Raw genomic sequence first — 26,689 nt, 5'->3', positions numbered from 1 at the left:
AATGTTGACGAAAAAGTTGACCTGGTTGTTTGCAATTTTAAGACTATGACATTACTACTAAAAGCACTGATAATCCCATTTAAAACTACGACAACTTTCTTGCCTTTAAAATAATTGTTTCACGTCATGCTAATCTATGAAGTTAAGAACTTTATTAAAAGGTTTTGTGTGTCAAACTATGTTTTTATTTTAAAATCCTTTTTACCCTTTTTTGTTTGCCGAAGCAAAATTGGTTTTTTATAATAATGGTTGTTGCGAAACTGGCTATTTTAGTATGTCACAGCAAAACTGGCTAATTGGTATGTTTAATGTATTTTTACTGGCTAGTCCTTATATATAATACATGAAGGCGATTTCTACGAAACACTACTCCTCCGTTAATAATGGACGGAATTTTACAAACGAAGTGTCAAAATAAAGTATTTTTTGTGTAGACGCCCCCTTTCACCAATTCCTGTAATACAAGTCTTTGGGCTTTACCCACAGGTCATAAAAATCCCTATGTATTTCTTATGAGGAAAAGTTTGTGTTTACTTAAACTGATGAATAATTTGTACTAGTGTACATGTTGCTCGAATTCGAGCAATTAGGATTTGCAAACCAATAACAATCATACTAAGCTGTCCACATTTCAACAAAAACACACCTACCTTCCCTGTAGCAGCAAACCTAGGTACTCATATTAAAATTAACTTATTGTTATTTATGTAGGAAACAATGACCATTTTCAGGGAATATGTTTGTAGAAATTAAGCCAAGTAAATGGAAATATTGGTTTGCTGCGAATGCACAGTTTTAATAACAACAGCAATGATTGTAGAATCTGAATTATTACTTATATCCATGAGTTTATCTAGCAATTATTTCCTGTAAAATATTGTTGTAAATGTAAAATAGTAGCTAAAAAATATTGGACAGACTCGGTCAACAAATGACGTAACTGAAAGAATCCCATACTAATGACATTAACATATAGTTTGACAGTAGTTCCATTTAATCAATGTTAAATGTTTACATTCGGGCGAGTGGCATATTTTATTTATGTTTATGATCCATACAGTTCCTGTTCTAATAATCATGCAGTATTTAATATATTTGGACCAGCTGTGTGGAATTTTGAAATCAAAATTAATTTGACAGTTAGTTCTGATTGTTTACATTTTTAAATTTTGTGGGTTTGTTCTTTGTTACCATGGATACCATAAATAAATATTTCACTTTTAATTTCTGACAACAGCTGGAGTTTCATAACAAATTTTGTTTCCCATGTTAATCTTATGGATAAATACGAAACTTTAAAGGGCCCCAGGGCCTCACTCTCTAATTATTTACCTAAAAAGAAAGTTTCCTGCACAACTTCACGTTACGCTCTTTACAATGACACCAAAAACATGTCAATCGGTTCAGTAGTTTCGGAGGAGTAATTGTCACAAAAATCCTGCTTGCGTATTAAATAAGTACTAGTGTCCCTGTTGCTCGAAATCGAGCAATTGCTAAGTATTACAGGCGTTTTTTTTTTGTTTTTTTTTTTACAAATAACAGTCATAATTTCTGAATACTTTAAACGATTCGACTTAAAGATTATAGAAATACTCAAGATGTACGTAACAGATCGATATAATCAACATTTCTTGTAAATATCTTACCATTTTTTTTTTAAACTGATCTTATTTTTTAGTGTTTTCTATAAATAGCATTACTCATAGCCGCATTAGGTTGTCCATAATAACGATTATAAATTTAAAAAGAAAAATCATTATTTATATTTCTTCTCCTTAGTTGTGTTCTATGACTTTCCTATGTTTCCATAGTTTGATAATCGGCCCTTTCAATGATTACTAAGAAATGCAGGACAGTGTTAATTCAGTTTTCTTTTTATATATCAGTTTATCCAGGCTCTCTCACTATGTTCTATTGTAATATTTACGCCCAAATTCAAATTGTAAATATTTCATTTCTTCAACCAAGTCTGTAAATGTGTCTGTAAACTGTTAAATTAGAAAACTGTTTTTTTTTTAAATTAACATAGTTCTTCTACTCAATTTTAATTTCTGACAACAGCTGGAGTTTCATAACAATTTTTGTTTCCCATGTTAATCTTATGGAGAAATACGAAACTTTAAAGGGCCCCAGGGCCTCACTCTCTAATTATTTCCCTAAAAAGAAAGTTTCCTGCACAACTTCACGTTACGCTCTTTCCAATGACACCAAGAACATTTAAATCGGTTCAGTAGTTTCAGAGGAGTAATTGTCACAAAAATCCTGCTTGCGTATTAAATAAGTATAGATAGATAAATAGATTAATTGCATACTATAACATCTGTTATAGTAAGCACATGATACAAACAAGAGCGTTAGTTTTCAGTTTCGACAACTGTAGTGGAGTGATTGAATGTATTAGCAGTATTAGCTTTGAGTTGACTCTTTATGTTGGATACTGTTATTAGTTTTGAAATAACGCCTGTAATACTTAGAAATTGCTCGAATTCGAGCAACAGGTGCACTAGTTAATTATAATAGCTGAAAAATATTTGTTTCCAAAGATATATTAATACTAACTTAATGTACTGTACTTGTAAAAAAAAATACAACTCAATTAATAAGTGCTCATTAAAATTGATGTTATTTAAATATGAAATAATATTTGACTATTTTAAGAGAGTATTGTTGTGAAAATCCAGTCATGTAAATGGAAATTACAATAATTATTTTGCAGGTTTTCTGCTGTAGGGGTATTTTGTATTTATCAGGTAGCAGATTTCAGGGAATTTACTTATATGGAATTTAAGAATCTGGCACCCGCGGGAGAGATACAGTCACCGCCTTCCCTAGCAAAGGCGCCAAGGGTGTTTTTGCGTTGTTGGAGGAGGTAACTTAGCCTACAACCCACTGAAACGTCAATTTGAAAAATCCATATAAATTTGAGCCAAGGAATCATGAGGCAAGGAGTGGCCCAGAATTACCAGGAACGAGTACACCATCGGAGAAAAAGCCCTTACCACAGTTTCCTGGGCCAAGCCTCTGTTTGCTCAGTACTAGAAATCTTGACATAGTCCGGGGTTGCCTGTGGTAGTGCAGAGCCCGACAGCTGCTCCAAAGCTGCACTTCCTGACAAGAGCCCGAAGGGGGGGGGGGGGGGTTCCTGACGCACCAAAGAGTCTTATCGGCATATTCTTTTTATTAGATAGTGTTAAGATGGTTCTTTCTTTGGTTCTACTAAAGGTCTTATCAAACAGTACATAAACAAAAAAATAAGTACCTAACTTATCTAGTACCGGTACTCTTTTCATTTGGTTATAATTTTTTTTTGTCAATGGTTGTTTACCAATATATCATAGAAATCAGTAGATTGATAAAAAAAATAGTATTAAATTTAAAGAATTGATAAATAGTAAATATTAAAATATACTCTGCATAATATATTAGAGAGAACATGCATTTTAATTGTCATCAGCTCATCCATAAGAATGAGAAATCCATAAGTAATATAGGTATATGGTTCATTTGGGGTAAAATAAAACAACAGTAACTGTCCATATTCATTTAATATTTGTTTTATTTGCAACAAAGTAGTGAAAATATGTTCTTATCTACCATAGTGAAAACTATAAAATAGTACAGTAGACTCCCTCTTATCCGGACTCCTCGGGACCGAGGCAAGTCCGGATAACGGTTTTCCGGTTGTCCCCAGAAACTCGTTAAAACGGACCGTTTAATGCATACTGTACACAGTATTTGACTTAAATTTAGGAGAGCATTGTATTTAGACACGTGATCACTGGTCTCAAATCTTTTTCACGAAAACAGTCGTTTCAGTACCGCTCACTTCCTGCCGATCTAGTCCGGTTAAACCGAAATTTGCTGATAAAAATTGTGCGGTTAAAGAGGTGGCATTTCCGTCGAGTGTAGCCCGGTTAAACCAATAACCGGTTAAAAGGTGTCCGGATAAGAGGGAGTCTGTGTATATAGACCAACATACATCAGCATCATCACATTTTTAAACTGACAATTATGTAAATATCTGCTACTGTACCCATTTTACATAAATTTTTTCTATGTCATATTTAAATCAAAAGGACGTTGACTGTTGAGCCATCCTGAAATTATGTGGAATTTCTGCCCAAGATTTTTATATTTTTGTATGAAAGAATATTTATTTCTAATATATTTTTAAAGACTAATAACAAACTAAATACATATACACCCTATGTAGAGGTCAAGAATTATAATATAATACAGGAATGTTGCTGGAAGTCAACAGTCCCGGAAGATCAAATAATTTATACCTGTGCCGCTAGGTCAAAAACTACAATGTTTGCAGTGTCTGTAGATCAAAAGTCCCAGTAAGTCAAATAATACAGTCCGAGCTAAAAACGTGGTCTATGTTAAAGCAATTGACTTATTGGGAATTTGACCTAATGCAACAGCAGTTTTAATATAACGAAATACGGTAAAATACAAGTTCAGTTTCGCTGAGTCAACAGTGCCGGAAGATCAAAAGCAATAAAAGTGAACGTCGATTCAGTGTAAAGTAGACCTCCTGCAACGCTTACTACACCAACAAAACTCGCTTTTAGTTACTTCGTGTTTTGTCATAATTAGAATAGAGCTAAAATTATCATATTTGGTACATAGCTTATCTATTAATGCTTCTTGCCAACTGTTTGGTCAACACTGTAAATAGGTACTGTATAGCCTTTCGTCAAAATTTGTGGCATAAAATACCCGCAAGGACGATCTGAAAATTTCTGGCTATTATATACGTTTGTAAAAGGAGATCCATTTAATTGTAGAACTATTTAATGAGTTATAAAGTAGTCTACATATAAACTGTGTAAATGTATTACGCCTCGGAAGGGTTGAAACCTGTCCAAACTATCATATATATTATTAAAACGTAAATGGGGTTTTTTCACGATTCTGAATCAACCAGACGATGGATTTTCATTAGTTTTGTGTTGAAAGAAAGACAATTTTGAGAACTAGGGAATTTCAAAGCTATAATTTAAAATTAGTGTCCCATTTTTTTATAAATTAAGTTTTAGTTTTTAAAAAGTCTAGCAGCCGATGCTAACCTTCTCCAATAAGTCAATGCTTCTAGCTAGCTTTTAGTACAATATAATTTGCTTAACATAACAGCTGTAACATTCAGCATTTGTGACACAAATTCAGCATTTGGAAGAAAATTCAAATACATACTTATGGTTGGCTTATTTATACTATGTGTAATGCTGACCATTGATACATTTAATTCTTCGGTACGAGGATGGCAGATTAATTAAATATGCATAGTGAAATACAGTAGTAGGATGTTCAAATTATTTTTTAAAGTATTCTTTGTAATCATCGATTTGTTTTAGTCCAATATAATTTGTTTTAACTAACAGCTGGTTGAATGTGCTATGTATATACTTATAAAAGGCAAAGCCCTCACTGACACACTCACTCTCACTCACTCATCATCACTAATTCTCCCACTTCCCATTTACCTAGGAGGCTGAAATTCGATACACCGATTCTTTGGGCATTAAATAGGAAAACTGAGTAATTTTTATTATGATAGGGCATTCGAGCTTCGCCCCAGTGGCTCTGGAGTTTCCCATGTTAACCTTATGATTTTTCATATTTAAAAGGAATTAATGAATCTTAACAGCTGTGTCAATTAAACAATTTATGACAACAGCTAATTTGCAACCAAAAGCTGAGTGAGCGTTTCGAACGAACTTCAACCTGGAGGCGAGTTAACCCCAAGGCAAGTGAGCTCAGCGAACGAGCTCCAACCTAAAGGTGAGCGAGCGTAGCAAACGAACTTCAACCAGGACGTGATTGAGCCATGCGAACGAGCTCATCTTGAAAATTAATTAGTTAAACGGGGCAAAGCCAGCGGGTACAGCTAGTTATTCTATAGAATTATTAGGTTTTTAGCGAATTTCGCATATAGGGAATAAGCTATTACCGTAGTACTCATGGCAACACCTGGACCCGGGACCGATGTAATTTTTCGTTTTGAGTCCCTAGAGGCCAAAAACACCATCCGTTCAAATTCATATATATGTAAGTGTATAAGACATTTTGGGGACCTGACTTTTTCGGGTCTCAAGAATTTATACGAAAATACACTATTGCAATATTTTGAGGACTTGAATTTCCGTATGTGTATAAGACATTCTGGGCATTTGACTTTTTCGGGACTCAAGAATTTAGTACTTTTCGAGGACCTGTGCAAATTATTCCATTCCAAATGCAGCGCGTTATTGATCTTCACCCTTGTATGGGCCTCCCATTCACTGACGGAATGTCTCGTGGCGTATGACGACCGGATATAAATAGTCACTTTACACTCACTTATCTCGTTATTTTTTCAGCATATTCGTTGACCCGTCTGCAGGTCTTATGTTGACGGGCTGTCAGAGCGTCTGTTGCAATAACTGGAATTCCTTATGTATGTTTGCTGCTGATTACGGTGAAGTATTGTTAGAAATTCCACCCATTAAAGTTACCCATTAAATTCATAGAAATAATAATATTTAACTGTTTGACGAGTAGCCCTATTGTATTCAAAATACTAAACGGCCCAACCCAATATTTAATACAGGCCAAAGGTGTCTTATAGTTTCCGAGTAAATTATTATAAACTATCAAATGGAGCATGTAAAGTGCATTATAAATAATCAACAAACCCTAACATAATTGACTATTGATTCAGTTACTGATTCGGGAATTACAATTGCTGATGATAACTGAATGCTCTGACCTGAAGCAGTGTTCTTTTCTTTACCTATAAAACACATGGGATACAGCCTTTCTTCACTGATCACGTAATGCGTGATTTTCTATAAAGTCTTGGAAAAATAAAAGGAAAAATAGATAGAATACAGGTGTACTGTATGTGGTTTACACACAAATATTCATCAAACTGTGTGATAGTTTGTTATAGCAATGAACAATTTGAGAGTATCGTATTGTTTAAGTCGATGGAAAATCTCTGTTGATCCTGTTTTACAAGCAAACCAAAAAGATACAGTAGTCACCACTCTATGCGACATATTCTAACCAGAAAATTGTAATCGTATGATTCTATAAGCATTGGTAGGATTGCAAAGTACTACACAAACATTATTTCAAGGGTAATAACAGTCACAATTTCCGCTGACTTTAAAAGAGTCAACTAAACTATTATACTAATGGACACACAACTAAATGGAACAACTAATGGAAATTCTCACGATGTACATTCGTTCGATATAAGCATTGAGTATACACGTCAGTACATACGTGTATACCCAATGATATAAGCAACAGTTCTTGCAATTTATTGCTTATTGTTTTTTAGAGCACAAAACCAATAGTGTTTTATTGTTTTTTGGACTTACTCTGTTTTCGGACTTACTCACACTCGTATAAGGTTTTCCACGTTTGTCATTGATAATGTAGCCATGTTGCTTTGAAATTGCGACCATACAAATGTATGCATTTTAAGCCAAGTATGAATGGAGATGAGTGTGGGATGAGTGGAGCGATCTTCTTGTCCTGTTTGTGACTAAGGCCGACATAATCCTTAGACACAGCTGTTAATTAATAGTGCATACAGTCAATTAATAGCAGCAGAGGTCAAGTTTGGTATCAAATTAAAGGTTTTATTCATAAAAATACATTGCCAAAAACCCAAACTCAAACGATGATGATGATAATAACGTTAATGATGTCGATAAAACGTATCGTTTGAAATTTAACAGCTGAAAATGAGTGAAATAGAAAAGGTTTTGGTTAAATCCTTCAAATTGTAATTGGACACTAGTAAATACTAGTGCACTTGTTGCTACCTCCCCCCTTCGGTTTCATGTATTCCTCTCAATCAGTTCAAACCTAGGAGGATTAAACATTAATGTTACCTAATTAATGTTAAATCCTCCTAGATTCAAACCTGAAACACCCAGATCGAAACTCGCCTGTCGTTATTTTACCATCGCTTTTTTTTTAAATATATTTTTCAAAAAAGAAAGATAATATTGATTTACTTTGGATTTTAAAAATGTTAACGTTTTATTTTGTTAAAGATTTATGGTGATACGTAAATATTGTGGTGTAGTAAAGTATATTATATTGTAGTTAAGTGTTAAATTTTGAAATTTTAGGGTGAATCGAGATGAATTTTTTTTTATAACATGGGTCTCTCCTACCTTAACATACATACCAAGTTGCATGAACATCGGTTGGAAAAGTGCAAAGATAAATATTTGTATGTAAAAAATACAAAATGGTGGATATCTGGTTAACGAAACGATTTCAAAAAAAATATTATCCTTGATTTTCTGTTTATTTTGACCCAAGGAATTACTAGGTAAAGTATCTCCCCGCTTATTTTTAACACCCTGTTTATGATGTATTCTTATAAGTGAAAAATGTAAGCTGGTAATACAGAAAGATGTTTTATAAATAATATGAATGCACTGGTGATCTGTATATTCATCTTTTTCTTGTTCTTAGAACTGTAAATTAAAAGTCCACTCAGCAGTCGAATCGTGCGATGTAGTTCTTTCCATGCGTTGCGAAATGCTAAATTTGCCGTCCTCTTCAACCCAAGTTATCTATTGAACCACTGATTGTAAAAAATTAAAAATAAAATATATTTTACGCATCACACTTTTGGCTACAACTTTGCCACAGACAAAACCTCTCTAACCCAAAAATAAAAAAAATCTCGCATGCTAACTTTTTCATGTTAGAAATCACGATTTAAAACTATTTCACCATACATATCATTTTTTATTAATTAGATCGGTAAATAGTTTAAAGTTCCAACAAAATAGTCATCGAGTAGGACTAACCAAGAAGCTCTGTGCCAATTTTCAAAATTTTAGCGCAACTTTAAGTACACCAAAACACGAAATTATTGAAGTCATGCGTCGAGAGGACTATCGTTGTTTTTAACAGATTATACTTTTGACCTTCCGGCACTGTTGACTCAGCGAAACTGAACTTATATTTTATCTTATTTCGTTATATTAAAACTGCTGTTGCATTAGGTCAAATTCCCAATAAGTCAATTGCTTTAACATAGACCACGTTTTTAGCTCGGACTGTACTATTTGACTTACTGGGATTTTTTATCTACAGACACTGCAAACATTGTAGTTTTTGACCTAGCGGCACAGGTATAAATTATTTGACCTTCCGGGACTGTTGACTTTCTGCAACGCGTCCCTTTATATTCTGACTAGCAAATTAAATTTTGTGAAAGAGCAAAAAAGTATTAATTTTTAGATGCTGAATACAAAAAATAAAACTAAGAACATTTATATGTACTCCGTGTTTTTCTAATTATTTTAGAAACTTTTTTGTATAGCTCCAAACTTGAGTATCTAAACTGTATTACAAGTGAGGTTGTAGGCAGAATCTGCCCGCATGACGCCACGCGGCGCGGTGGGTAGCCCCTATATTACAATTTAAATTACAACCAAACTACGCCAGCTAAAAATTAAAAAAAAATACGATCCAAAAATTCAACTCTTTAGCTACAAAATCCACCGTTTTTACCTCATCAAAAAATAAAAAAAAGTAGCAGCCGACGAACTTTTTCATGTCATATTTTCAAACTCATTTAAAAGTACCGACTTGATTTGAAGATTTGTGATTTAAAATAGAAAATATTAACTTTTAAGCTTTTAATGAGAACCAATAGTGTCCTAGACTTATTGATATCATTCATACGAAGTTTCAACGATTTACCTTTAGTCTAAGTAGTCTAAATGTCGAGTTATTTTGAAGCAGAACATTGAGTTTTGGTGCCGTTTTCATTGACATCTAGCGCTTCTAACCTACAGTAAAGATGGCGGACCTGGCTTCACCTGCTTTAATGTTATTTAGATAGGCGTGCTCCATCTATTGGTCTTATGTGATCGTTGGGTCATTCACAGGGCAAGTCACCCTATCCAGAGCTTATGTTTTCTGAAAGATAACAGGTGTCTCCCAAATAAAAAGTCCGAGTTACAATTTTAGCATATGACATGCATTATTTGTTGCAGACATAGAGGTTACAAAAAGAACTCTCCTTGCGAAAAAGGAAATCCTGTTATTAACAGCAAGTAGTACACATAAGGAGAAAACAATCAACAGAAAACTCAATATTGCTGCCACATTCTTCCCCAAAACTCCAAAAATGAACAGTGCTGCTCTCCAGTGAGCAATTTTTGAACTTTTATGTTCCATGGAGGTTACATCTGTAACGGGTCAAATGTGTAGGGGGTAAAATAACGGCTAAACCACGAAACTTAAACAGCTGAATGTAAGCTGTTGTTGTGCCCTAGTCGCGACGCTAAACTGACATCGCACCTAACCTCCAATTCCAAGACAGCAGACGACGTTGGTGTCAGTTTGGTTGTTTGGTTGTTCGACTGCGTCTGAGGGCGGGCTACGGGAGAGAATAAGAGCAGCTGATCCACTTTGTGAGCGAGGCAGCTATAAAGCATGTTAAAGCTGTCATACGCCTGCCTTTGCTGACACGGGACTCAGCTGACTCTGTTTGTGCTGACCAATCAGGAAGCGTTTTAACTTTCGTCTCGATTCTGAGACGAAGGTGAGGGAAGAAGAAGAGTTGTGGAGGAGAGTTGTCATTCGTATTCCCGGCTTTTCGCGAGTTCGTTCGTCTTCAATTTGAAGAGTTTTTGTTTTCGGTTCGTCGCTTAAAAGTTAGCCTACTTTAAGTTCGTGGTGCATCGAGTGCGCAAAAAGTGTTTCACAGTATTATTACTTCGTTTGGTAAGTTGCGTAACACTTAGACAACTTAGGTTTTTCTTTCGAATACTTCTCCGTCACTTGTGTTTCGGCAGAACTTTGTCGAAGTTCATAGGCTAGGCCTGATTCGCAGACCTCGTCATACGCTTTAACCAACTCATTTAATTAAAGTATCGGAGTTGGTGACAGATCATTTCGATTAACGTCCCTGTGCCGTCCGTGGCCTTTCGCTTGAGGTGTCTGAAACTCCCCAAGGTCCCTCGTTAAGTGAGACCCATCGCAAACGACTGGATGAGTTTCAGCGTCTGATCGTGCAGACACACAAGAACCTCAAGGCTGCCTACGAGAGGCAATCGACATATTATAACCTCCGTCAAAGGAAAGGTGACTCACGAAGTTGGCGCGCAGGTGATGAGAAGACTTCACATCCTGTCTTCCGCTGCGGACGCCATCGTAGGGAAATTAGCACCAAAATATCATGGCCCCTGCATTGTGGTCGGTCGTCGAGGTGCTAATCTCTACGAGGTACGAGACGAGGATTCTGCTGCGGTACACGTCGTGCACGTGAAAGACTTAAAACCTTTCTGTGCACGTGACTAATATGCAAGGATCCCGCAACCGCAGCAACGTATTGCGATCCGTTTGTTCATCAGTCCTTTCGGCCACGTCAAGCTGCCGACAAGCAGCCATAGATAACCCTCGTCCGGGGGGTGACGTATCATCGTGAGCAGCTCTTAACCGCGCGTCCGAGACTCCGAGCCTGCCGTACTACCCTACCCTCGTAAACCCCACGCCTACTCTTCACCTTTGGTTACTTTACGCCCCGATTCGTTTTCGTTTAGACCTCTGAGGCAACCCGGCTTCGTTCGCTTTTCGTCGTCAACACCCTGGAGCCGCCGGACTAACGGGGTCCGGCATCAGCTTCTGTCAACTTTTCTTGCCCACGATCCTACTGATGATGTGTCACCTGCAGGAAAGCTCAACAGCTTTTTTTCTTTTTCTCGTTTTTCTTTTTTTTTGTTCCGAAGTGTGGAGGGGGTGTAACGGGTCAAATGTGTAGGGGGTAAAATAACGGCTAAACCACGAAACTTAAACAGCTGAATGTAAGCTGTTGTTGTGCCCTAGTCGCGACGCTAAACTGACATCGCACCTAACCTCCAATTCCAAGACAGCAGACGACGTTGGTGTCAGTTTGGTTGTTTGGTTGTTCGACTGCGTCTGAGGGCGGGCTACGGGAGAGAATAAGAGCAGCTGATCCACTTTGTGAGCGAGGCAGCTATAAAGCATGTTAAAGCTGTCATACGCCTGCCTTTGCTGACACGGGACTCAGCTGACTCTGTTTGTGCTGACCAATCAGGAAGCGTTTTAACTTTCGTCTCGATTCTGAGACGAAGGTGAGGGAAGAAGAAGAGTTGTGGAGGAGAGTTGTCATTCGTATTCCCGGCTTTTCGCGAGTTCGTTCGTCTTCAATTTGAAGAGTTTTTGTTATTTGGGACTTACTTTTTAATTCTTAAATCTGTTTCAAAGTTCCTTTAGCGTCCCGAAGTTTGTCCCAGCAGACAGGTTTCTGCTGGACAAGTTCTGTCGAAAACAAAGCCAAAAAAAACGAAAAACTAAAACTTTAACTTCTTCACGTGTTCAACTTAGACCAACTCTAAGTTGAACACGTGAAGAAGTTAAAGTTTTAGTTTTTCGTTTTTTTTGGCTCAAGGAGCAGTTTCACCTTTTTAGTTTCGTTTTTTTGTTCGTTCCTCACCTGGACCACTTAGGCTAACTTGTTTTCTTAAAATTTAGTAAATTCGGACTCTGTGGGAGTTAGGCTAGGTTAGGCCTATCTTGTACTAACCTTGTTTGTTACAGGTTGAAGATTTAACTCCGTAGGTAAGCGGAGTGACTACTTAGCTTACTTATTGATTCGTTAAGTTAGCTAGTAGTGTATCATTTAGATATTTGCCCACAGAGTCAAGTCAAAATTATTATTTTCCCCACAAGCCCTAGGCTAGAGTGGTGATTTCTAGTTGGGTGTTTAGTAACCCGTAACGTTCGTCTCGAGCTCTGACAACCAGGGCTATCAAATTTAGGCTATCCGAATCACTATCGACTCCTGGGAAACTCCCCGCGACCAGACTAGGGCGAATCCTGGGATCTTCGTTTTATTACCGGTGGCGTAATTTCCCACTTGTCGTCCGCCAGGAAAATTACGTCACACATCCAACCCCATGGACAACTTTTGGGTACAAATTAACAAATTAAAAAGCTATTTAGATATTTTTCTAAAGATTGCAAGATGGTGTTAAGTCTAGGTTATATCTTTTATTACTGTTATTAGGAATTTGTTATATAATCTAAAAAAAAAAAAATTATAAATCACTTTTAAGTGTTGTAAAACATGGTTGGAGACATTTATGGAAGTTACATTTAAAATATTTTCCAGATTTTATCTCTTAAACGTAATAATTTCAATAAAATATCATTGGGATCTCTTAAATAAATACCTCTTGTTAGCGAATTTCCCTATAGGGAAGTAGCTATTACCATAGGTCTCATGGTAAGACTTAGGCCCGGGACCGATTTACTTTTTCATTTTGATGTCCCCAGAGGCCAAAAACACCATTCGTTCAAATTTTTATATATGAATATATATATATATATATATATATAAATATATATATAGATTTATATATAATATGTGTCCGTGAACACGATAACTTGAGTAATTTTTATCCGATTTTGATGAAATTTGGTTTGAAGGTGTAAGGCGGGATAAACTTGAATGAGTTCGCGATCCAGCATGATCGGACCATGGGAACAGGATTTTATGTGGTAAAAATTGGTTTTTCTCACTTTTGACCCTCAAAACACAAAATTTTCCAATTTTTCTCTAAACCTTCTTAAAGAGCTTAAAAAAACAAACAATTCAGTATATCAAAGTGTTTTTGTACGGTTATTGGTTACGGAGAAAACTAAAAAAATTTAAAATTCCCATGTTATTCTTATGGAGAATATTGTAAAATGTTGTAGTTTGCTTGTTTATGGATATCTTTTGATCAAACTTGGCAAATATATTCATTTTATACTAAGCAATAATTATTTTACTTAAAACACACACTTTATTAGTTTCCTTGTAGCAGCAAACCTAGGTACTCGTTAAACCTAATGTTATTTTAATAGATCAATTGAAAATCAATTCAGCCAAATGGAAATTCGCTTAGACGGCAGGTTTGCTGCGGCGGGGGTATATTTTATTTATAAAAAGAATATCAAGCTTATATAAATTAGTTTTTTTTAGAAAACAATGAGGGACATAAAATTCCACTTAATTTCAGAATGGCTTGTAAACAAGTTTAACAAGGTTATTACCTTTTTAATATTATTCTTTTCAATTGGAACATCAACCAACAATAGAGTATTTTAGACACTTAATCTGCTATTTTTAATTTCTTACTTCTAAAGTTGTATAACTAATATATCATTTACCATGCCTCTCTATTACAAAAATAAAACCCTAAATTTTAATGACATTTAGCATTGAATAATCCATAAAGTTATTAACCAGAGGAATAGAGAAAATACATTTTTAGGTCTAGATAACTTTATAGGTTAACATACACTCTGACTGTACGGTTGTATAAATGTGTTAATAGGGAAAATTAAATTAACACAATGACCTCAATTTCTAAGTAATGGGCTTTGTTAGTGATATTGAAGTTGAGAGGATTATAATATCTCAATAATCTGATCCGAGGTGATTTTGTCTACTGCACTGCTCAAGTCGATCAAACTCCCTTGGGGAGTACTTTGTAAGAAATTGCCGTAATATTACTATAAAAAGTTTGAAAATCAACTGAGAAGTGATGTCCTAACATTTTACTGTGTACACAATAAGTCGCGTGAGTACGGAGAGAATTGCATGAGCACCAAAGCGAGAAACTGTAAGAGGAGTTTGGAGCCAACTGCACATTCTCACCATCAACAATAACTGGGATTTCACCCAAGGTCAAATCTCTTTTGTATTTACATACAGCTACAGTGTCTGTGTCTCTCGTTATTGATAAGGTGGGGGTGCAAAAAATATATATCAAGCCACAAGTGACAGAACACAATTCTATTGTGGCTTCTTGTGGTCTAGTAGTCAATGTAAATGTAGTTTCACAGTTATGGCGATTGGAAGCATACTCGAGTATAAACTTTTTAACAATCAATCCTGATTTATCCACAGGACAATCTCTCTTCTTAATCACATTGCAGATAGTTGTAAGTTCGGGCTGTACTTGTCCAGTTTTACGAGATTCACACACTAGCGCTACTTCTTCATATGTCAGTACTTTTGAGGGAATTACCTCTAGAAAAATGTCATCATTGTCCATTGAACACACCCTGATGTGTTGAAGATGATCGTCTAGTTGATCCCTCAAAACTTGGCCATCCGAGTTTCCTGAAATAAAATATTTCATTTTGAATTGAAAATAAATCAGTAAATGTCAAGAGGAGGAGGAAGTAAAAAAAAATACTCTTATAATACTTTTTAGACACAAAATTAATTTTTTTTCGTGCCGAATACAGAGAAAATTATTAAATCTTAAATCCTAATTAAACTTACACTGCATGATCCAAATCCGAATCAAGCTATACGATCCATACACTCTGTTATTTACAATCTTAAGAATAGCTTAGAAAAACTGATTTTACAGGAGCTCCCGGCAACTTGGATCTTAATTTAAACTAGGATTGCTTTCATGGCAGTGAAAGCCAGTTGAGCGGAGCAATCATGTTTCATTGTTTTTAATAAAGCAATAAATGAAAAAAATGTTTATAGGTATAATACAAAATAAAAATGTTCCCTTCCCCCACTCTGCACTGCTAGCCTTTCCTAGGTACTTCTTTCACCACTTCTTACATCGTGGACCTGTTTCCCTCCCTTCCCATAGCATTGTAGGATTTCCGATACATTAATCTAACTGCCACAAAGGGTTCCCACACTCAGCACCTTTAGCCTTTACTACTTCCTTCACCACTACTTACCTGTTTCCCTCGCTTCCTAGTAGAGATGTGCACAGGTTTTTTAGGTCGAGTCGAGTAATTGGCAAAAGATTCGATTCTCGAGTTCGAGTCGAGTTTAAACCAAAAAGATCGAAGGATGTGTAAGTTTAAGTAACTCCTTAGGCTAGGCGTGCATGTAACGTGAAAAAAACCTTTTTACAAGCTGGAGTACAATTATAAATAAATTAATTATTAATACTTGTACAGTAACATATCAATATAATGCATAGAAAATAATTTTAAAACAACAACAATAGAGCTCATAAATGCACTTCTACTTCTGTGAAAAATAGGTAAGTGAGCATATATTTATTTATCTAAAAATCTATATAATTAATACGCTACATGAAACTTTGTCGGTTGAACTCCTCCGCCATTTCTTAACCGATTTTATCCATTGACGTCTCATTGGAAAGAGCGTGTCGCGTAGATTTGCAAACTGGCCTTACATTTTTGAAAAAGTCCCTTCGGCTCTGCCCCAGTGGCTTTGAAAGTTCCCATGTTATCCTTATGAAGAAAATAATTGTTTACGTTTTGATCAGCTGTATAATTTATTTGCTGTTATTTATTTTTCAATTCAATGAAACACATTGAGTACATTTATTTACTATTTGAGTTTGTGTAAACATAACCCCCAAGACGGATTGTGTTAGTATGGTTGTATCTTAAATTTGTGTATTTATTGTTGTTTTGTGTCGCTATGTCGGATCGTGTTAGCATGATTGTAACTTAAATTTGTGCATTTATCGTTGTTTTGTGTAGCAATAATTTGTTTATTTGTTGTTTTTTTCCTTTAAATGCCTCCGACGCGACGACAACGAAACTAGACAGGAGGCGTAATCGTGATAACGACCGCAGCTACAGAACAGTGATGCGTAATAGGCTTAACTCATCAGAGTCAGCACCTGACCTCGGACAATCTCAACTATTAGGTTACAAATGCACCCTAACAATACCCAAAACGACTTTTCGTTCTCAATTGGCCCTCTATCAATGCCCTGTGTTGCCTGTACAGCGAGGCATTTTGAGAAGGAGAAAACCGGCCGGAATGCTATAGGTTTATCAATAACGAAGATAAGCATGGTCCGAGTTAAACGCCGGTAATCTTTGGGTTGACTCTTTTAAACTCATTGTAAATATGGCTGTTATTCGTTTTGAAATAACTCCTGTAATACTTGCAATTGCTCGAATTCGAGCAACATGTACACTAGTTAACTACATTAATCCCGTATTAATAAGTAATATTGCATAATACTTGGCTAAAATTACTTAATACTTGCATTTATTTGTTATTAAGGTTGCAATTACTATATAAAGTTTAATATAGAGATTTATTCTAAAACTTGAAATCTTATTTCCTACCTTTTCACCTTTAGTTATTTTGTATGTTAATTAAACAAACATTCTGTCAAAATACTCAAAATGTATGTTCAAAATAAAGTAGGCCTACTTAAATAGGCCTACATACTAGTAGCCTACCTTACTGTTAAACAAAACAATTGTAGATTGAACATTGAACTGAATAATGTAATAGGCCCATACAATAGTAGTAATAGAAATCAAATGAAACCTAGACTTAGGCCTAAATCACTATAATCAATTGTATTCCATGCTTATTAACCACATTAATGCAAGTTGTCAAGCAGGAAAACAAACTATGTAACCTAGATTTAGGCCAAGCCAAATTAGTTATTTTGAGATATTTGTAAGCTTTAGTAGGCTACCTAACAGAAACATTTGTTGTTTATTACCGTAGATAAAAAATACTTTGCTTATGTTACTTTCTATTAGATACAATAAGAAAAAAATCTGTTATTAATAACTGATGATAACATCTCAGCTGATTATGAGTAATGCGTAGAAGCACAGAAAACATACTACTATAACCCAGAATGCCAACCGCATAGTAAAAATGGTTAAGTACTTTGAGAGAGCTTTGCCTGTCAGTTCGTAGGCAGCGCCACCAGCGTTGCAATGCACTCAGCATAGCAACGCTGGTGGCGCTGCCTACGAATTGACAGGCAAAGCTCTCTCAAAGTACTTAACGCTTTTTACCATGCGGTTGGCATTCTGGGTTATAGTAGTATGTTTTCTGTGGTAGAAGTCTCTAATGGGAATGGGGTGATCGTGATTAACCTGTTGAATGGGTGGAGGGAACCAGAAGAAAAAATTGAAGAAGGAAGAGAAAGTATAATGATGTTTTTATGTAGTTATCTTTAAATTAATGTTATACAAGTTTACAGAATAATTATTTTCAACCACGGGAACATCAATTTATAATTATCAACTTATAACAGATGCGTTATAAGTTGTTAAGGTTATTAAGTTGTTAAGGTTATTAAGTTGTTAAGGTTATAAGTTGTTAAGTTATGTTAAGGTCAATGACCCAAAACATCACGAATGCGCAATGTTGTATTTTGATGTAAAAATGCAAATAATGGCATTAACTCTAATTCGAATAATATTTCTCCTGGTCCCTTGCAGATTGTATTATCAATGCTAAATAATTGTGGTCAATTCAAATTATATTTTTTAAGATTCAAATCTCCTACACAAAAAGACAAGTCAAACCAGGCAAGGAAAAAAACTGCTATTGTAATCCCCCTGCCCCTACCCAACCATTTGGGAAGTGGTGAAAGTCTAGTCTGGTCTAAATATAGCTCAAAGGTCTCACCCTCCCCTTCCCCCCCCAAACCCCTACACCACTGTTGCTATGCCCGCTCCTTTCAAGGTCATTGCCCAACCCTTCTATTGTTTTGCCTTTATAGTGTTTCTATTCTGACTTTTTTAAACATAGATTTATTGCTTACGTTCAGTAGTGGAATTTTCTATTGTGAAACAGTAGCCTACTTTAAAACAAAATCACTACCAATCGGCGACTGCTTTGAGTTGACCTATTCTGTTGTGACAGCAATAAAAATAGGTTAGAACAACTACCTCTTGCTTATTTCTACATCGTAGAAATATTTGTATTACTGTAGAATCTACAGTATTACAAATTATAAAGCATTTTATGTAAACACAAGTTACATTTTAACAAATATTGATTTTTTACAATTTTAAACCAAACTCGACTCGAAACTGCCGAGTTCAAAGATAAGCTCAAGTTTCAAGGCCGTACTCGACTCGAACTCGAAATCTCGAGTACTCGCACATCTCTACTTCCTAGAGCATTTTAAGATTGCAGATACATTAATTTAACTGCCACAGACAGTTCCCACACACCGCACTGCTGGCCTTTACTACTTCCTCCATCCCTTCTTAAGCCGTGTACCTGTTTCCCTTCCATCCCATAGTATTTTGGTATTTTAGATACGTTAATTTAACTGTCCAAAAGTATTCCCACACTCCGCACTGTTACTACCTTCCTTCGCCTTTACTACTTCCTTCACCACTTCCTACGTCGTGGACCTGTTCCCCTTCCTTCCCATAGTATTTTAGTATTTTACATACGTTTATCTAACTACCCCAAAGCGTTCCAACACCGCACTGCTAGCCTTTACTACTTCCTTCACCACTTCCTACGTCATGGAACTTTTTCCCTCCCTTCCCATAGGATTTTAATATTTTAGATACATTAATCTAACTGTCCCAAAGCGTTCCCACACTCTGCACTGCTAGCCTTAACTACTTCCTTCACCACTTCCTACCTCATGGACCTGTTCCCTTCCCATAGCATTTTAATATTGCAGATAGGCTACATTAATATAACTTCCGCAGTCGGTTCCCACCCTCCGGAGTGTTTGCCTTCACTACTTCTTACGTCTTTTACCTGTTACCCTCCCAACCCGTAACATTTTAGTTATGTATATATTGCAAATACATTAATGTAACTGCCACAAACGGTTCCCACACTCTGCACTGCCAGCCTTTACTACTTCCTTCGCAACTTCCTACGTTGTGGACTTGTTTCCCCCTTCCAATAGCAATTTAGTATTTTAGATACAATTTGCTACGCACCTTAAAGCTTTCTATAGATCTATTTATTAACTTAGGCCTACAAAATTCCTTTGGCTATTAATTTAGCCCACATAGAACTCAAAGTCATTTCTTAATAAAGATAATTCCTAACTTGTATTTTATTTCTGTCTAATGAGGTAAGTCTTTATCTTAATATTATAATATATGAACTATTTTAAGAATAAATAGATTTGGTAAGTTACAATATGAAATTTATTAGTGAAATACAAATATAAGATGAGTTAAATTGGTTGAATTAGCTATAGGGTCTAACAATGGTAAATTTACAAAATGGTGGAGCTTCCAAAGTGGATAGAACGATTCTAGGCTATAATAGATATTGGGTTGGTTTCTTCTGAAGTGATTAATATTTAAATATATGAGCTCTTGATCTCAGGGAGGAGTGGTCGTGCCGGTTCGAATGATATATTAGCATACTTGGGAATAACGAATAGAAATTCTAACGAATAGCGCTATTCGTTAGTTTTTTTGGCTAACTTCTATTTTAGTCGTTAGTTTTTAAAAAGGGCTGGAAATAATTTCTACTCAGTTAGTTTAATAGACAACGAATAGATAATATATTCGCTAGTTTCAAATCGTTAGCTTTTCGGGTCAGGCGAAAGTATTTCCAGTAGGCCTACGGGTTATTTATTTTACGTGTTCAGTGAGGGTTGCGTGTTGTGTGTGCACGTGAGATGTCAGGTCAGCGCCCTTGTTGACAAACAACGTGGGGGGTGGGGAAAGAGAAAGTCAAAGTCCAGTCGCTTTGGTATGCAGCGGACCCGAGGGGCGAGCCAATGGCAGCCAATAACAATACTCCAAGCACCGAAGGGTGGGAAGGGGGGTGTTTGTTTGGCGATTGATATGTACTGTAATCTCAAGTGTCAAAACAATGTCTTCACTTCAGTCGATGTTCAATATCTGACAGTGACAAGTGATATTTTTTTGTTAGTTTCTTAGTTGTCTTGTCGTTATATATATTTTAGTGATAGTTAAATATTTTAAATACATAAGTTATTAAGGTGAACAGCTTTAATTAAGTAGGAGTAGATTAATAATATTTGTTTGCAATGGCGGGCGAGTGTGATATCAAGTGACCAATCTTAAGTGACATATTTCAACCAGTTGAAAAAATGAAGAGGGTGGAAACGCGTTAAAATGTTTATTGTGTTTGTGCCAAAAACAAAAATAATTAAAGCATCTGTCACAAGTGCTTCGAGGCAAGTGGAGAAAAAGTATGATAGTCTCGTTTTTAACTTGAAGTGGAATAGACCTATATATTTTTTTAATGAATATAATTTTTATTTTTTAGTACACTTATAGTGTATTTCTCAATGTGTTTCCCATGCTCTTTTAAACTTTATCTCGCCACAAATAGGTCACTTTTAAATTTAGTACTAAACTATACTTTTATCACACTAGAAAAACTACTCATCAGACTTTAAAAAATTATTTTATATTTCGTAATTCATTAATTGCTGTCCATTAATTGTCGTACAATAAATTTTAGTGTAAAATTCAGCTAATTGAACATCAACAAACTGTGTTTTTACCTAACCGGGAACTTCAGTTGTAACTTATGTTTGTGTATCGAAAGTAATGTTTATGTCAGGAAAGGTGAGATGATCACTATTTGTTTTTGTCTTTTGAACTATTGAAAACGGAGTGATGACAAGTTTTTGTATCAACTTTGTCGGGGAAATAAATATGTGCACTCGAGTTTGAGCCTAAATATATCTGAGATGAATTATCCGATTTTGTTGAAACAAAAATTTAATATAAGCTGGTTTAAATACATTTTACGTGGTGTCAATTTAAAAAAATCCGTTTACCAGAAAATTTTATATAGTTGAAGGATCCTAAAAAGTACCGGTTTTTAAGAAGAAACTCTGCACTAACACTGAAGTTTAAAATTTATTTGTAAAAAAACCACCGAGCCAATCTTTCTGAAATTTGTATGGCTTATTGGTAGGTTCATTGTTAACATTTCCATGCATTTTAACAATTTTATTCACAATAGTTTTTATGCTGCTGTTAATTTTTAATACGTATGCTAACATCGTTAATAAGGCACTGAAAATTTCGTTCAAAATACCATTGTGTTTGCCGTGAAACAAGAAATAACACCAATATGACAGATTTTATAATGCGAACAAAGGTTGTTTTTAAACAGATTTATATTTGTAGACAAAAATTTCTCCCGTGACTGGCAGCGGGCCGCCTGGTGTTTGTACGATATTTCCCAGCCGGGCGGGAGCACGTGCGAATCTGCGAAGTTGCCGATGTCTACCTGACTACCACACTGACATTGCTATTCAGTATACACTCACGGCAAACTAATGTGTATATCATTATTTAGTTATAAATTTACAAACAAAATATTCACTAGTCATGAAACAAATACATTATAATAAGATAACTACAAATATAAATCAACAAATTAAAAAACACCTTTGTTCACTGCGAACGCCTGTTCAGAGCGGCAAGCCTAGTCATCACTGACAGAGTAACAGACGAGGAAGAATCAGCGACACCAATTTTGAAAAACAACTTCTTTTAAAGTTTAATAGGCATTTAAAGTAAATGTTGTTGTACTAATGAATGTGTTTACATTACATGTAATGTAAATGTGACGATGTTTAATTAATATTTAGTTAAAACACAATAATTAGAAACCAAGATGTGTCATTATTTCATTACATATGAAATCCTTTAAAACAACCGTCCAACAAACAATTATCTTCTACAAATGTAAAAAAATGACTTTTTTTGTATCAGTTAGTTTTTCAACTAACTAATAACTTCTATCAGTTACTTTTTAAACTAACTAACTAGTAACTTCTATCAGTTACTTTTTATGGGACTAACTTCTATCTTCTAACTTGTTAGAAATTTTGACTAACTTTCCCAACTATTTAAAATAGGCTTCTTTAAAATGCAGATAATTTAATTATTATTCTGAAATAGGCTAGGTTCATGGTGCTATAATGTAATATGTTAATGTCCAAAGAAAGATTCCAATTGGTTTCAATGAATTTAATGGAATAAAATAAGATTTGAAGATTAAATTTTGAATAAAAGTTAAATTTGAAGTATGAAGATCTTGATGACTTAAGTTAATTGGGCCTATTAGGCTATGGTGACTAAAAAAATGTCCAATGAAGATTTGTCCTTAGTTATTTAAACAAGATGGATGATGGTTACCAAAATTTGGAGTGTCTGTCTTCACCTTTGTACCATATGTAATAAATAAAATAGGGGTTGGTTAAAATTTGGTACTCTTCAAGGCACTTGTCCCGAATACTTTTGGATGATAAGAAATTTAAAATTTAGATTACACTTTGGGATGAATTTAATTTAAGTCAAGCACAATGTCCTATAAAATGATGTTAACACTGTGAAGAGTTGGCAGGATCTGGGGAGAGGCAATGGTTGAAGCTCAGGAAATCCATGTCCATTGTTGAAATGATGTACAGCTGGTTAATTCACATAAATGACACTTGCCACAGTAATTTTTATTTTCTTTGGATAATTTTGAAAAGTAATACTATATTTAAGATGTTATTACTATATTGCAATTTTCTTACAATTATATATTATTCTAAGTAAATTTGATTATTGTTGGTTTTTGGTAAGTATAGGATAGATATGGTGAGAATTGGCATAAATATTATATTGTAACATAAAATGGGATGATATTTCTGTGGGGTGATGGGATATTATATAACATAGAACAAAACTGGAGAAAATAATACATTAACAAGGAGAAACATATTAAATAACTGATAACACATTATCAGGGGCATTAACATACATTATAGGAGAAAATATACAAAATAATAGAGAAATTAATGTTAATGATGAATGAATGACATGTAATATTACAAATTATATAACTGCCACAAACGTTTCTCACACTCCGCACTTCTCGCTACAACTTCCTACATCGTGGACCTGTTTAAGTTTGCCATTTATGAGTTGGATCCATGAATGTGATTCAACCTACAAATTGTTTAAGATAAATAAAAATGTTATTTCATAACCTTATTTAGCTACGTTTAAACAAAATCTGTTAAATACTGAACCTAAGAAAGAATATGTTTTATCTATGACTGTAACTATTCGATCAGTGGTCTTTTCCAAATTACGACTTAAATGTAAACAAAAGACTTTCTCCGTATTATTTGATCAGTTGTCATCATCCAATTATTTTTCCTTTACTGTGTTTAGGTCTTGGCTTGATTTGAACATATGCCATGATTCTTTGTTTTGTTTACATTTACGTTGTTATTTTGTAACCATCATGGCAGTCCATAAGACCAATGTTAAAATTTAAAAACTTTGAGCTCCTTTAAAACTATATAGGCATTATCAAAAATTGAAATTGGTTATGTCCAAACCATCCAACCATTTGACAAAGAAATCTTGGTAAGTTTGGCTAAAATATGTTCAGCCGTTATTGAGATTAAGTCATTAAGTGTTATAAAGATTGCATTGAAGTTGAACCCAAAGAGCTTCGCTTATAAAATTTTAGTTAAATTTTTCATAAGCCTACCATTGGAGGAACACTCTTGAATTAGACAAGGACAAGTAATTTAAGGGAAACTAGACTTTTCACAGACAATCTGACTCTGCCCGCAGACCCTCTGCTTGCTCTCAAATTTATATTGTACTTTTTTACCTTGTCTTTTTGCCCAGTTGATGGCTGCGCTCCAGAGTTCAATCTCAGGCACATTGCAGACTTCTTGTTCCAGTATTCTTAAGAATGCACTAGAAGAGAGGTCCAGGAATTGAGGAGAGGCCAGTACCTGTTCTGTTTCAAACTGCAGGATCTAAAAATAAGCATTAGGAATTAAATGTTTGGCAGGTGAAGTAAGCTGAACAATGTTAATGAATCATATGAGAGCAGTAAGCAAGAGCTTGAGCAATAACAAAACAACTTTTAAAATGCTTAGAGAAGATAGAAACCATGCTTATTTATAATCTAGCTGTTTTCCTGTAATGCCACAACAAAAGTATTTGTACAAAGCAGTAAAATAATGGGATCGGAATAAAGTTATTTAAGCTTTAGACATTTCATAATTGTTTGGACAATTTTAATATTTATTTTGTATTTATATTTGCAAATTACAAAATGTTGTTATTGATTCAGGATGAGTATCTATCTTGTCATTGTGATTTGTGACCACTATAAATGATAACAGATTAATTGACTTTTACAAAAGGTTGCAAGGTCTAAGAATAAGGACTAAGGATGGCAGAATTTGCCAATACATTGAGTAAAATATTAATAGCTAAAATATAGAGCGCCACAATATGTGTACAATGCAACACAGAACCATATTTTACATAGAAAAATAATTTGAAAATGTCCAGTAAGACTTTTTTGATTTTGGCTCATTTTTTGTAATTTTTCTTAAATATTTAATAGCTCAAAGCCTCAAAGTAATATTTTTATGAAACATTAAGGTTTATGTTATTAGGCTAACAGTTTATCTTAACACATTATGCGACGCCACGTTCATTGCCACGGACCGAGGTATACATTTTAATCTTACACATAGACTGGCTGTCACTTGGTTAACAGTACACGCAGACCACGCGCAAAAACCAGATAAAAAGTTGTCATTTACTTGTTTTTAAATAATTATTACATTTTTCTTGAAATAGCCCATACATGCGACAGTTCATTTTTGTTTTTGTTTTTAGGCAAAGGTAAGAAAAAAAACTGATTTTTCAAAAACTGTTTATAAGTGAACAAATATAAAAGCTACATAGGATAATATGCTCCAATGGTAAATTGTCATAAAATGAATTGCAAAAAAAAGGTCTTTTATTATTGAACTATAGAATTCAAAGCTTATAATGAAACAAATCAAAAATCTACGTAGGCTAATGATGTGTTGCTACAATAGTAAATTGTCTAACTATTGTATCATATGACGTGACCAATCATCATATCCACAGACCAAGCGACGCAGATGTGTAACAGACGTCCCTGTAGACCTGCATTGGTCTATTTACTGCATTGTAAAGTCAGGGCCTTCAAATAGACCGTTACAAAGATATAAGCGTTTTAATAACATTGGAACACAGACGCAAATATGGGACGGCAGTCTATGGGTAGAAACCAGCCGTCGCATATGTGCATCGCTAGTCAATATGAACGAAAAATTTTGTACTATTGTGGTAGCGAAAGTGTTATACATTGCTGAATTTTGAATAATAATGATTTTTCTAATATCGCATGAACTTTGATACAAATCTAACCTCGTTTATAATTGTGTTCAGCTCCAAGACAGTGAAGCACACAGGGTTGTTCATCAGACTGCAAATATTGCTAGCATTAAGCATGGACATCAAACGAAGTGAAAGCAAATTTTTCAGTTTGAGCATCTGGTATTTTTCTGCCGCATACAACAAGTCATCTGTCTCATCAAAGGTTAATATTGCGGTGTTGTCATACCCGTAAACATACCTGAAATTATTAAATACAATTATTAACAAGAACTGTATAAACTCAATTTAATCATTTCATAATGCAAACATTTAACTAAACAAAAACATTGAATTAAACAAACATAATAACATTTAATTCTGAACATCTGAAAATCCTAAAAACATATGTAATAGTGGTCCCCCCCTTAAAGTTTTGTGCGCAGCATCTGGTCAACATTTCGTCCCCAAGTTTGACCATCATCCATTCTACAGTGGCGTACTGTCGGGGGGGGGGGGGGGGGGGGCGGTCCGCCCCAGGCCTCAAACCAACATAGGTCCCCAAATCAGGGCCATATACCCCCAGCGGCGGACACGGTGTGGCGATTGCCAAGGGCCTCTCATCGGCCTAGGAAGGGGCCTCACTTGGGTCTCAAAAACGTATTTTCTCTTGGAAAATAATTTTTGCTGTTTGAATATAATAATCTGTTCTCACAATCGCGGCAGGCGTCTGCAAAGA

General features: G+C 35.0%; 1 protein-coding gene across 2 annotated transcripts in view; it reads right to left on the bottom strand.

The window, feature by feature from the left end:
- Positions 1-13,617: 13,617 nt before the first annotated feature.
- LOC129001561 (BTB/POZ domain-containing protein 3-like) overlaps positions 13,618-26,689 on the bottom strand; it is a 44,987-nt gene continuing 31,915 nt past the window's right edge. For both annotated transcript variants that reach the window (XM_054428891.1, XM_054428890.1), the window contains exons 4-6: positions 26,005-26,212; positions 24,416-24,566; positions 13,618-15,169 (exon numbers count right to left, since the gene is read on the bottom strand). In XM_054428891.1, coding sequence (XP_054284866.1) covers positions 14,511-15,169; positions 24,416-24,566; positions 26,005-26,212 — 1,018 coding nt within the window. In that variant the 3' untranslated portion in view covers positions 13,618-14,510. The remainder of the gene's footprint in view (positions 15,170-24,415; positions 24,567-26,004; positions 26,213-26,689) is intronic.

Source organism: Macrosteles quadrilineatus, unplaced genomic scaffold (genome assembly GCF_028750875.1).
Source record: "Macrosteles quadrilineatus isolate MER2022 unplaced genomic scaffold, UCM_ALF_1.0 Scaffold_8__2_contigs__length_117827958, whole genome shotgun sequence".
NCBI classification, from domain to species: Eukaryota; Metazoa; Arthropoda; class Insecta; order Hemiptera; family Cicadellidae; genus Macrosteles; species Macrosteles quadrilineatus.
The sequence above is the reverse complement of the archived record's forward strand: the minus strand, read 5'-3'. Positions and strand labels throughout refer to the sequence as shown.